Raw genomic sequence first — 13,236 nt, 5'->3', positions numbered from 1 at the left:
CCTTCCTTCCTTCCTTCCTTCCTTCCTTCCTTCCTTCATTCATTCCAGGGCTATCTCCTTGTTGTTCTATAAATTAGCCAGCATTCCCCTGCCTCAAAACCTCTACACTTGCTATTCCTTGTACCTGGAATGCTCCAGATATCTGCATGGCATGTGCATGCTCTCCCTTCTTATTTATTCTTATTTATTATAACAAACTATACTGATGTTTTATCACTAAAATAATGTTGATTATTGGTAAACTTTCTTGATCATGCTTTAAAAAAAATCGTAAGATTTTTATTTTTTTAAGATTTTATTTATTTATTTGACAGACAGAGAACACAAGTAGGCAGAGAGGCAGGCAGAGGGAGAGAAGGGAGGAAGCAGGCTCCCCGCTGAGCAGAGAGCCCGATGCGGGGCTCGATCCCAGGACCCTGGGATCATGACCCGAGCCGAAGGCAGAGGCTTTAACCCACTGAGCCACCCAGGCACCCCGCCAAGATTTGTTTTTAAAGATTTATTAATTTATTTGAGAGAGAAAGAGAAAGCGAGCATGCATGAGCAGGGGGAGAGGTGGTAGGAGAGGAGAGAGAATCTCTATAGCAGACTCCCTGCCAAGCCAAGTGTGGCACCTGACTCGGCCCAATCCCAGGACCCTGAGATCATGACCTGAGTCGAAATCAAGAGTCGGCCACTTCACTGACTAAGTCACCCAGGCTTCCCAAGAGTACCAAGATTTTTTACTCTCAACCATTAAAATTCTCCTTACATTATACCTTATTTCCTTCCCATGAAGTCTTCTCTGCTGATTTAAAATTATAATCCAAATAATGATATGAACATTCTGAATTTTTAGGAGAGAAATCTAAAGTAACTGTGGAGAAGAAAAAAAAAGCGTGGATTTTTATGTAACAGTCTGTTCAATGTCAAATAAATTTTTAATGTTATATTTTACTTAGAATTTACTTACAGTCATTTTCAATTGAGTTCTTATTAGACTCAGCTCTCACTTGAAAATTATCTTCAATATGAAAGCCAATACCTCCTTTTGGAAAGTTTTCTTCATCTGGGAACTAGAAAACAGAGATCCATTCATCAGTTTATTTAGTAAAAAGATAAAGTGTGTGTGTACATATCTGTATCTTTATCTACCTCCCTATATGCGCGTGCATACTCACTCACACACACACACACACACACACATATAAGTCTGTGGTTATAACTTGAGACACAGAAGAACAGAAGCAGTACGTTATGAAGTCAATTCAGGGAAAGCAGAATACATTATATATCATCAATGCTTACATTCACATTTCTTATATCTTAACATCACTGAGATAAAGGATGCACCCCAACAGTGATGACCTTGTTACATCCCTATAGCACTGGCAATAGTCGTAACACTGCTGGCATTGCTGTGCAAGTGAAACCATATGCAAGTTAGTCATACTGTTCATACAATAATCACTTAAGCATGAGTTTGCATTAACATTACTTGTTATGTAATTTTGCCATTTAAACATCTTCAAAAGGATAACATTATCATTTGCCACTGAACAAAAAAGTATTGCATTCACAAAGGGCAAGGAGGCAAAGCAGTGTGATATATCATTAAAATATCTACACCCAAATAAATCCAAGACTTCTTAACAAGCAAAACATCAAAAATCTAAGTGGAAGTGAAAAAGTTCTAGAGATCTGCTTCACAACATTGTAAATACATTTCACATGACTTAACTGTACACATAAAAATAGGTAAGATTATAAATTTTATGATTTTTTTTTTACCATAATAAAAGTTTTTTAGTTTTTAAGTAGGCTCCATACCAAGCGCACAGCCCAACATGAAGCTCAAACTCACAACCCTGAGAGCAAGACCTGAGCTGAGATCAAGAGTTGGATGCTTAACCAACTGAGCCACCCAGGCACTCCACCACAATAAAAAAGTTTTTAATAAAAAAGTCAAAGTGATGAAGCACAGTATAATGTTAACTGCTCTTCTTTATTAGTGGTATATAATGGTGCTTTTATTTTTTCATTTTTTTTAAGATTTTTAATTTTTTTTTAAGATTTTTAAGATTTTATTTATTGGGGTGCCTGGGTGGCTCAGTTGGTTAAGTGGCTGCCTTCAGCTCAGGTTATGATCCCATGGGCCGGGGATCAAGCCCCGCATCGGGCTCTCTGCTCAGCGGGGAGTCTGCTTCTCCCTCTCCCTCTGCCTGCCTCTCTGCCTACTTGTACTCTCTGTCAAACAAATAAATAAAATCTTTAAAGGAAAAAAATATTTTATTTATTTGATACAGAGAGAGTGAGAGAGCACAAGTAGGGGGAGCAGCAGAGGGAGAAGAAGGCTCCCCACTGAGCAGGGAGATGAGGGATTTGATCCCAGGATTCTGGGATTATGATCTGAGCTGAAGCCAGATGCTTAACTGACTGAGCCACCCAGGTACCCCATAATGGTGCTTCTTTTAATCAGTGATAGTACCTGGGAATTTGATGAAATACAGAATATTTTTTGAGGTTTAGAGACTACTATATGCAATCTGCCACACTTAGGTAGACCTGGTCATTTTGCCTTAAAATATATCTTATAGGGGTGCCTGGGTGGCTCAGTGGGTTAAGCCTCTGCCTTCAGCTCGGTCATGGTCTCAGGGTCCTGGGATGGAGCCCCGCACTGGACTCTCTGCTTGATGGGTAGCCTGTTCCCTGTCTCTCTCTGCCTGCCTCTCTGCCTGCTGTGCTCTCTCTCTCTCTCTCTCTGTCAAATAAATAGATAAAATCTTTGGAAAAAAAATATTAATCTCTTGACCAGACACTGTTTTGAATATATGCATATCATTCTCTTATGCACTCTATTTGATAGCAATTGAGAGGTGCTTAGTGTCATACTTTAGAGAAGTGGGGGTAAGGATAACTTTTATTTGTTCAAAGATTTAAATATTTCTTCATAAAATTTAGTATTGATATAAAGACAATGATTTGGCAAGGTGCAACTATATAAAATATTTTTACCTGCAAGAAATCAATCTGCATACAAGCACTAGTCAATTTTGGTGTCAATAAACAAGTGTCTGTCCTGTAGTTTTCATACTCAATACTATCTGGAAACTGACCGCATTCTAGCTGTGAGCTGTGTCCTCTGACCATCAGAGCACTAGTAGCTGATCCTTTCACTTGGTGCCCTTGAAACTCAACAGGCTACAAATAAATTATTAAAAATGAGTATTGCAATAAGTACATATTGATATACAGTCACAATGTATATATACACAGGAAATAAATCACAAGTTAGCTTTCGTATTAAATATTAATGTAAATAATTATTAAGTGAATAATACTGAAAAACCAGAAAAACTCCTATTATCCTAACACATGCTAATTGTAAAACATAATTTGGTTATTGATTTAATTGAATTCAAGTTCAACATTAATAAATATGAATTTTTTATAAGGAGCACAAAAACTATAGTTATAACGGACTAATTAAACCAGAAAAATAGAGTTGCTCCTTTCTCTGTGCGTCCCATGTACATTATACAACTTTCCATTATAGACTTACCACATTATACTATAATGAAGTTTCTTTTCATCTATATCCTAACTGTACTATAAACTTCTTGAGGGGAGAGACCTGTTGGTTTCATCAGGGTACCACGTGCATTTAACACCATGCTTGGCATATTGGAAGCAGTCAATAAACATGTAATAGGAAGTAAGGAAAGAAATACAGAAAGCATTTTCCTTTGTTCAGGCATTTTGTAAACTATCAGGCTTCCCAGAAGAGGGATGGTGGGCTCTCTGCCTCCCAGAAGATCTGATCCTATTGCTCTGAGAACAAAGTCCTAAGAATATGATGCCAATACAGGCGTGTACTTCAGAGAGGTACTGTCATGTCCTCAGAGACCTGATCTGCTCTCAGTCTTCAAATAGCTTTCTCTACTGCCCCCTTGAGGGGTTCTAGGATTTTTATTCCTCACTGGGTGACAAATCTACCCAGAAAAGTGGAAAATTAAGATTGCTTAGAGCACCTGGGTGGCTCAGTGGGTTGAGCCTCTGCCTTCAGCTCAGGTCATGATCCCAGGGTCTTGGGATCGAGGCCCACATCAGGCTCTCTGCTCCGTGGGGAGCCTGCTTCTCCCTGTTTCTCTGCCTGTTGCTCTGCCTACTTGTGATCTCTCTGTCAAATAAATAAATAAAATCTTTAAGAAAAAATTAAGATTGCTAATACAACCAAAGAAATGTACATAAAGGATGAATTTATTTCTAACTGATAAATTAACAAAATTATGATGGTAAATAATCCGAATATTCACTTATTTAAAAATGAAGATTCTAAATCACACATTTGAAAGGAAAATCAAATCTAAATATCCCTTATACAGAACTTTTGTTGAAAATATTCTAAATTTTAAAACATACACAGTTCAACTAAAAAAGTCTCACCTGTTAGACTCTGTATATTTCTAATTTGTTTGATGGAGAATACACATTCTCCACAAGCAAAAGACACCTTATTCTCTATGCTTCTATGTAGATCGCCTTTAAAGGTCTGTTGGGTATTAGGAATAGAATCAGTATTTATAAAGTCCAAGTATTTATATGCTACTTTCTCTACAAATTTTTGATATGGAGTAGATGGCACTAGATAGAACTTGGGTTATATATACTTTTACAGAAGTAGGAGTGGTAAAGTAGCCTATACGTTGAAGGCTATAAAGATCTTCATTTTGTTCTCTGCAAAACATTCATTATTTACAGCTTATTTATCTTCCAATTTCTAGGGTATGCATCATATATATGCATGACGCATTATTAGTTCACTAGTAAAGAGAAAGGGCTCAAGTCAAACAAGGGGTACCAGTCATTAGTTTTTCTTGTTCCTAAAATCAGGTTAATTCATTATGCTCATTAACTTTCTGCCTATGAAAACTGAGAGTGGTATAAAAACAGCAGGAAAAGGCAGTGGATTAGAAAATCAAAGTTGTTCACAAATTTTACCTTAGGGTCACAGGCTTTTCTCTCTAATTCTTTAGGGATAACATCTAGAAAAGCAGTCTCTTCATCTCCCAAGGAAAAGATCTAGAATAAAATATCAGTAAGTGTGTTAGCTAGTAGAGTTTTGTAGGCCGCTCATGAGTTTTATTGGAAAATACTCCCAAAACTTAAAGCTTGCCATTTGAAAGTACACTTGCCATTTCAATCTTACTTCTGTACATACAAACATATAACAAGCTACCTCTGGCAAGCGAGTCCTCCAGCAGGTAAGGTACTATGCTAATTAATTTTAAAACTCAGCAATAAAAAATTCTAATCCTAATTTTTTTTTAATTTATTTATTTTGAGGGGAGCCTGGGTGGCTCAGTCAGTTAAGCGTCTGTCTTCGGCTCAGTTCACAAGCCCCGTGTCCGGCTCTTTGCTCACTGGGGAGCCTGCTTCTCCTTCTCCCTCTGCCTGCTGCTCCCCCTGCTTGTGCGCTCTCTCTCTCTCTCTTTCTCTCTCCGTCAAATAAATAAATAAAATCTTTCTAAATTTACTTATTTGGAGAGAGAGAGGGAACACACGTGCACACAAGAGGAAGGGGCAGAAGGAAAGAGAGAATCATTTTTAAGATTTTATTTATTTGAGCATTGTATTATTGTGCGCTTGTGCATACGAGTGGTGGGAGGGGCAGAGGGAGAGGAACAGGCAGAATCCCCACTGAGCAGGGAGCCCGCTCTGGGGCCTGAGATGGTGACCTGAGCTGAAGGCCGACACTTAACCAACTGAACCACTCAGGAGCCCATAGTTGAATATTTTAACACTAGAAAAAATTGTTGCGTACCTAATAATCACCCATCTAACCTAATACTTAATGTTAATGCAGATTATTTAATTCAAAAATTAGTTTGAAACCAAAAGAGGAAAAATTGTAAAAAGCGTTATCAATTTAAAGAATGAATCAGGGGCACATGGGTGGCTCAGCTAGTTAAGCATCTGCCTTCAGCTCAGGTCATGATCCCAGGGTCCTGGGATTGAGCCCCACATCAGGCTCTCTAGTCAGCAGGGAGTCTGCTTCTCCCTCTGTCCCTCACCCCGCTCATGTTCTCTCTCTCTCTCTTTCTCAAATAAATAAATAAAATAAAATAAAATTAAAAAATGAAATCTGAGCACCTGGCTGGCTCAGCCAGTAGAGCATGTGACTCTCTTTTTTTTTTTTTAGATTTATTTATTTTAGAGAGAGCGCAAAAGCGAAGGGAGGGGCAGGAGGAGGAAAGAGAGAATCCTTAAGCAGGCTCCCCACTGAGCATGGAGCCCGACACAGAGTTTGATCAGAGTACCCTGGGATCACAACCTAAACCAAAATCCAGAGTCTGCCATTTAAATGACTGGCACCCAGGTGCTCCAGTAGAGCATGTGACTCTTAATCTCAGGATCGTGAGTTCAAGCCCACTTTGGGCATGAAGCCTACATTAAAAATAAGATAAAAAGATAGACCATTTCCTAGCAACCATAAAAACACAAGATACAGACAAGAGCAACTAGTCATTTTTAGTTCATCAAGCAACTATACAATCATAATTTCTACTGTGAATTAGATTTTGAAAAGGAATTTAGCAGAAATAATTTTTATGTTTAAAAAATATAGAGAAAACAATTCCTCAATAGACAAGAGGTAGTGCATTTCTTCAAATAATAGTTACCTTCCATTAATAACATAATATATTTAGCACATCTGTCAACCAAGTAGTTCTTGAAAACATTCAACTCATATTTTAGAATTAGAATTTTCAAATACAGTGAGTTTAAAAAACAAATTAGCATAGCACCCTCTCTTCTGTTGCTATTTGTAGCCAATTATAGAAATTAAATTAGCAGAAATAAAATAGCAGTGCCATTAAGTATATTCTTAAAGAGTACCCTAACTTTAAATTTTGAAAGTTTTTCTTCTTCTTTTTTTTTTTTTTAAAGATTTTATTTATTTGACAGAGAGAGAGATCACAAGTAGGCAGAGAGGCAGGCAAAGAGATGGGGGAAGCAGGCTTACTACTGAGCAGAGAGCCAGATGCGGGGCTTGATCCCTGGACCCTGGGATCATGACCTGAGCCAAAGGCAGAGGCTTAACCCACTAAGCCACTAAGATGCCCGCTGAAAGTTTTTCTATCACTAATGAACATGAAGAGGTTGCTTCAGAAAGTTATAGTATGAAAGGTATTACAAAAATGCAAATATACTCCTGTATTAATGCTAAAAAGATTGAAATAAAATTTTTTTACAAAAGATTATAAGACCTTTTTCATTCCTATGAGATTACAACAGATTTTTTTAAATATATGATACTTATTTTAAATGGCAACTCGGGGCGCCAGGGTGGCTCAGTGGGTTGGGCCCCTGCCTTCGGCTCAGGTCATGATCCCAGCGTTCTGGGATCGAGCCCCGCATCGGGCTCTCTGCTCAGCAGGGAGCCTGCTTCCTCCTCTCTCTCTGCCTGCCTCTCTGCCTACTTGTGATCTCTATCAAATAAATAAATAAAATCTTTAAATAAAAAAATAAATAAATAAATGGCAACTCATAGGGATGCTGGGGTGGCTCAGTTGGCTAAGTGTTTGCCTTCAGCTGAGGTCATGATCCCAGGGTCCTGGGATCAATCCCCAAGTCAGTCTCCCTGATCAATGGGGAGTCTGCTTCTGCTTCTGCTGCTCCCCCTGCTCATGCTCCCACTCTCTTCCTCTCTAATAAATAACATCTTTAAAAAATAAAAATAAATAGCAACTCATTGTGGAGAATGACAGTGTTATTTGCAGTTTATATTTTGTGATAACTATCCTTGAAAAGGTTTAAACCCTATTTTTTCAAGTGAAGAAAAGAATTAAGAATGTGATCATTTCTAAGCTAAATAATGTGGTTGTTCATTATTATTTTATACATTTGATTTTATTATATAAGGATAAAAAATGAGCCACCCCTATATGAATTTTATTTGTTTTGCTTTGTTTTCTTTAAGGCAACAGAGTTGCAGGTACAGCTATAATTGTCAATGACAATTCTTGGATTAAGTAATGATTACAAGTTTACAAACTTATTTGTGGAAGTGCCTGGGTGGCTCAGTGGGTTAAGCCTCTGCCTTCAGCTCAGGTCATGATCTCCGGGTCCTGGGATTGAGCCCCGCATCAGGCTCCCTGCTCAGGAGCCTGCTCTCCCCTCCGCCCCCCCACCTGCCTCTCTGCCTACTTGTGATCTCTCTCTGTCAAATAAATAAATAAATTCTTAAAAAAAAAAACTTATTTGTGATAACAGATTTGTTACTTAACCAAATCCTACTGACCACACCAGGATATTTGTACAAGACAGTAGGCTCATCTAAATAAGTTTACAAATGATATTGAAAACTGACAGGGGCGCCTGGGTGGCTCAGTGGGTTAAAGGCTCTGCCTTCGGCTCAGGTCAGGTCATGATCCCAGGGTCCTGGGATCAAGCCCCGCATCGGGCTCTCTGCTCAGCAGGGAGCCTGCTTCCCTCCTCTCTCTCTGCCTGCTTCTCTGCCTACTTGTGATCTCTGTCAAATAAATAAATAAAATCTTAAAAAAAAAAAACTGACAATATAAAATTATATGCCATATCTATATATATAACTATAAATTCTGGCTACTTTATATTTTAAAAATTAAAATTTTTTAATTTTTAAAGTGGTTCACTTGGTTCAACTTCATTTTCTTTTATGAAGTGGTTCACTTGGTTCAACTTCATTTTCTTTTATGATCTTAGAAACAAAATATAAACAGAATAACTAAAAGGTACAGTAAGTTATAAAATAAAATGTAAATTTCTATTAGACATAAAAAAATAGAAGAACAAAAAAAGAATAAAAATTAAAAAATAAAAAAAGAAAAGAACACTATCACTAATAATCAAAGGAACAAAAACTATATATTAATTAAATATTATTCTGACTTAGCAAGAACTGAAAATATCTTTTTTTTTTTTTAAGTTTTATTAGGGCACCTGGGTGGCTCAAATGATGAAGCATCTGCCTTTGGCTGGGATCATGATCCCAGGGTCCTGGGATGGAGCCCCAAGTTGGGCTCCTGGCTCAGCAGGGAGTCTGCTTCTCCCATTCCCTCTGCCTCTGCTTCTCCCCCTGCTCATGCTCTCTCTCTCTCTCTCTCTCTCTCTCTCTCAAATGAATAAATAAAATCTTAAAAAAAGATTTACTTATTTATTAGAGAGGAAGAGAGAGTGCGAAACTGAGGGGAAGGGAAGAGGAAAAGAGAGAGAATCTCAAACAGCTCTCACACAGAGCAGAGCCCAATGCTGGACTTGACCCCACGATCCCAAGATCACAACCCAAGCCGAAATCAAGAGTTGGATGTCCAAGCAACCAAGCCACCTACATGTCCAAGCATTGAAAATATCTTAGTACTGGTGAATGTGAAGTAAAATAAATATTCATACTACAAAAGAGGAAGATTTTTAGATTTGACACTATAAATCAAGAAAATTGTTCTTAGGGGCACCTGGATGGCCCAGCGGGTTAAGCCTCTGCCTTCGGCTCAGGTCATGATCTTAGGGTCCTGGGATCGAGACCTGCATCAGGCTCTCTGCTCAGCAGGGTGCCTTTTTCCCCCTTCTCTCTGTGCCTGCCTCTCTGCCTACTTGTGATCTCTCTCTGTCAAATAAATAAATCTTAAAAGAAAAAAGAAAAAAGAAAATTTTTCTTAGCCTTTCAAGTTATCATCAATTCCACATGTGGGACTCAAATCTAAGGAAATAACTCAAAATGTAAACAACAATTTATGTGCAAAAACATTTGCTGAAGTTTTATTTATCCTAGCAAAATGCTAGAAATAATTTAAATCTTCAAAATAGGGCACTGCTTATCCAAAGCACAGACTATCCACAGGATGGGATGGTAAGTAACCTCTAAAAGATATTAAACTTCTGGTCTGTGGTTGAGTGGCTAATGTGGTCTCTGTTCTGCAGGATGGCGTTTGTTAAAGTTGTCAAGAATAAGTCTTACTTTAAGAGATACCAAGTGAAATTTCGAAGACGACGAGAGGATAAAACTGATTATTATGCTCAGAAACACTTGGTAATTCAGGATAAAAATAAACACAACACACCTCACTACAGGATGAAAATCTGTGTAACCAAAAGAGATCTCATTTGTCAGATTATTCACACCCACATAGAAGAAGATATGATAGTTGTGCAGTGTAAGCTCATGAACCCCAGAGTATGGTGTGAAGGTTGGCCTGACAAATTATGCCGCAGCATATTACACCGGCCTGCTGTTGACCCACAGGCTTCTCAAGAGATTTGATGTGGACAAGATCTCTGAAGCCCAAGTGAAGGTGACAAACACTGATGGTCAACCTGGTACTTTCACCCGCTATCAGAATGCAGAGCTTGCCAGAACTACTCCTGAAAATGAAGTTTTGGGGCTCTCACAGGAGCTGTGAATGGAGGCTTGTCTATCTCTCACAGTACCAAATGATTTCCTAGTTATGATTCAGAAAGCAAGGAATTCAATGCAGAAGTACATCAGAAGCTCATCATGGGTCAGAACATTGCAGATGATATGCATTACTAATGGAAGAAGATGAAGATGCTTACAAGAAACAGCTCTCTCAATACAAAAACAACAATGTAACTCCAGACATGACGGAGATGCGTTAAGAAAGCTCATGCTGGTATATGAGACAATCCAGTCTAGAAGAAGCCTAAGAAAGAAGTTAAAAAGAAGAGGTGGAACCATCCCCAAATGTCCCTTGCCCAAGAAGAAAAACTGGGTAGCTCAGAGGAAGGCAAGCTTCCTTAGAGCTCAGGAGCAGACTGCTAAGAGCTAATAAACCAAATCACAATTTTCTGTGAAGATTTTTCAGATAAAGACAATAATAAGCTTACTCACCAAGCAGGTAAAAAATTAACTAAATAAATAAATAAGTAGAAGATATATTTAAGAGGTATCTTAATAAGGTGAGAAACATAAAATATTAAGGGGAAAAGACAGAAAACTGTTTACACACACCACAATCTAACCATATTTTTGAAAATGGGCCTAAAATGTTGTAAACATTAATAATAATTACCTATCAGTGATAGGGTGAGTTTTATTTTTCTTCATTTTTTCTGTATTTAAAAAAGGAGAAAAAAAACAGTAACATGGAAAATAGAGTAAGATACAAAATGGGGACAAAGGAAACATTTCACTTTCTTTTGTTTCAAACACGTCTTTTAGAAAGAGCAGTGCCATATAATGAATATCCCTCCAAATACGTTAAACATCCCCAAGAAGAAACACTAATTTAGAGGATTTATTCTAGAATATCAATGTATTCTAATTAGTACCATAATTTATATAGTATTACCATGGTTCCTAAATTGCTCAACAAGGTACTTTGGAGTACCACAGTGAACTCAACAGGGGCTGCACAAAATGTTTTAAATTTAAGGGACGGGGTGTCTGGATGGCTCAGTGGGTTGAGCATCCAACTCTTGGTTTTGACTCAGGTCATGATCTCAAGGTTCGGAGATTGAGCCCTTCAATGGGCTTTGCACTCAACAGAGTCTGCTTAAAAGATTCTCTCTCTCTCCCTCTCTTTCCCCCTCTGTTCTTCCCCTGGCTTGTGTGCATTTTCTTTCTCTCTCTCTCTCCCTTTGTTTCTCAAATAAATAAATAAAATCTTTTAAAAATTATAAAAATTGGGGTGCCTGGTGGCTCAGGTAGTTAAGGGTCTGCCTTCAGCTCAGGGCATGATCCCAGGGTCTTGCATCAAGCCCTGCTTCAGGCTCCCTGCTTAGCACAGAGTACGCTTCCTCTTCCTCTGCCCTCCACACCATTCATGCTCTCTCTTGGTCTCTCTAGCTCTGTCTCTCAAATGAAATCTTTTAAAAAATTATAAAAATTTTAAAATTTAAATAAATTTAAAGGGAAATACAGTTAACACTTGGCATCTGTTGATCACTGAATGAACGGTTAACTCAAGGTAGTTCAGTTCAACATCAGATCTTACGCCATCTCTTTCAATGACATTTTATCTTTGTAAAGTTGAGTTTTCAGAAACTGCTATGATAAAAATCAATTACCATGAAAAAATCAATGTGAACAAGAAAACTAATCTATTCTAAGGTTTGAGAAGTTGTGCAATGCCCAACAAGTGCATACATTCCATTAGCAATTGTGTTTATTTAAAAGTAAAATGCTTACCTTGGGCTCTGTGCAGGGTGGAGCCCACTTTAAAAAAAAAAAAAAAAAAAAGCGGAATGAGGGACTGCCCCTGGGTGGCTCAGTCAATTAAGTACCAACACTTGATCTCAGCTCAGCTCTTGACCTCAGCTCAGGTCTTGACCTCAGGGTCATGAGCTCAAACCCCACACTGGGTTCTGAGCTGGGTGAAGAGCCTACTTAAAAAGTAAAATAAAATAAGATAAAATAAAGGGCTTACAGTAATCATATATATTCACAATATATACATATGCTAAATCATTATGTTGTACACCTTAAACCGATACAACATTATATGTCAACAATACCAATTAAACGGGAAAAAAATAAAAATAAAAAGCTTACTAAATTAGTAGGACATAATACTTACTTACTAAGTTGTTTAATACTACTCACTACTTAATAAATGGAACCGCTAAACTCTTTTCCCAAGGATATAATGAAAATAATCACTGAGATACAAGTTGGGGGCGGGCATGAGATAAAATATCTTGGGACCCTATATATTACTGCAGTCTCATCATAAAGAACAGTACAGAACATTCTATATCAAAATAAAAGTATATAGGGAAAAAATGTACCTGTTGAGGATCCTGGTTCCGATGAGGCAACTTTGGTAAAGCTTGTAAAACTCCTGCAGTCAATGGTTTCCTAACTATAACACATAAAATAAAATGATTTTATTCATCTCATATATAGTGTTTTAAACTTTTTAAAAACTTATTTCTAGGGGAGACTGGCTGGCTCAGTCAGTGTAGCATGTGACTGATCTCAGGGTTGTAGGTTTAAGCCCCACACTGGGTACAGAGGTTACTTAAAAATAACAAAATCTTAAAAAAAAAAAAAACAGTGGCTCAGTCATTGGGCATCTGCCTTTGGCTGAGGTCATGATCACAGCGTCCTGGGATCAAGCCCCACATTAGGCTTCCTGCTCAGCAGGAAGCCTGCTTTTCCTTTCCAAGTCCTCCTGCCTGTGTTCCCTCTTTCGCTGTGTCTCTCTGTCAAATAAATAAATAAAATCTTTTTTAAAAAACAACCCTTACTTATAAAAC

The 13,236-nt window shown here is 37.9% G+C and overlaps 1 protein-coding gene and 1 pseudogene across 1 annotated transcript in view; one reads left to right on the top strand and one right to left on the bottom strand.

Annotated features, from left to right (window-relative positions):
• The window catches only part of LOC111154466 (zinc finger GRF-type containing 1), an 83,087-nt gene that overhangs the window by 50,564 nt on the left and 19,287 nt on the right, over positions 1-13,236 (bottom strand). Inside the window, exons 6-12 of the mRNA XM_022514079.1 lie at positions 12,766-12,839; positions 8,679-8,719; positions 5,171-5,180; positions 4,981-5,061; positions 2,995-3,180; positions 953-1,055; positions 759-856 (exon numbers count right to left, since the gene is read on the bottom strand). Of these exons, the coding sequence (XP_022369787.1) occupies positions 759-856; positions 953-1,055; positions 2,995-3,180; positions 4,981-5,061; positions 5,171-5,180; positions 8,679-8,719; positions 12,766-12,839 (593 nt within the window). The remainder of the gene's footprint in view (positions 1-758; positions 857-952; positions 1,056-2,994; positions 3,181-4,980; positions 5,062-5,170; positions 5,181-8,678; positions 8,720-12,765; positions 12,840-13,236) is intronic.
• Positions 9,941-10,805, top strand: LOC111154475 (annotated as a pseudogene).

This window comes from Enhydra lutris, unplaced genomic scaffold (assembly GCF_002288905.1).
Source record: "Enhydra lutris kenyoni isolate GAN:26980312 unplaced genomic scaffold, ASM228890v2 scaffoldscaffold3, whole genome shotgun sequence".
Lineage (NCBI taxonomy): Eukaryota > Metazoa > Chordata > Mammalia > Carnivora > Mustelidae > Enhydra > Enhydra lutris.
The sequence above is the reverse complement of the archived record's forward strand: the minus strand, read 5'-3'. Positions and strand labels throughout refer to the sequence as shown.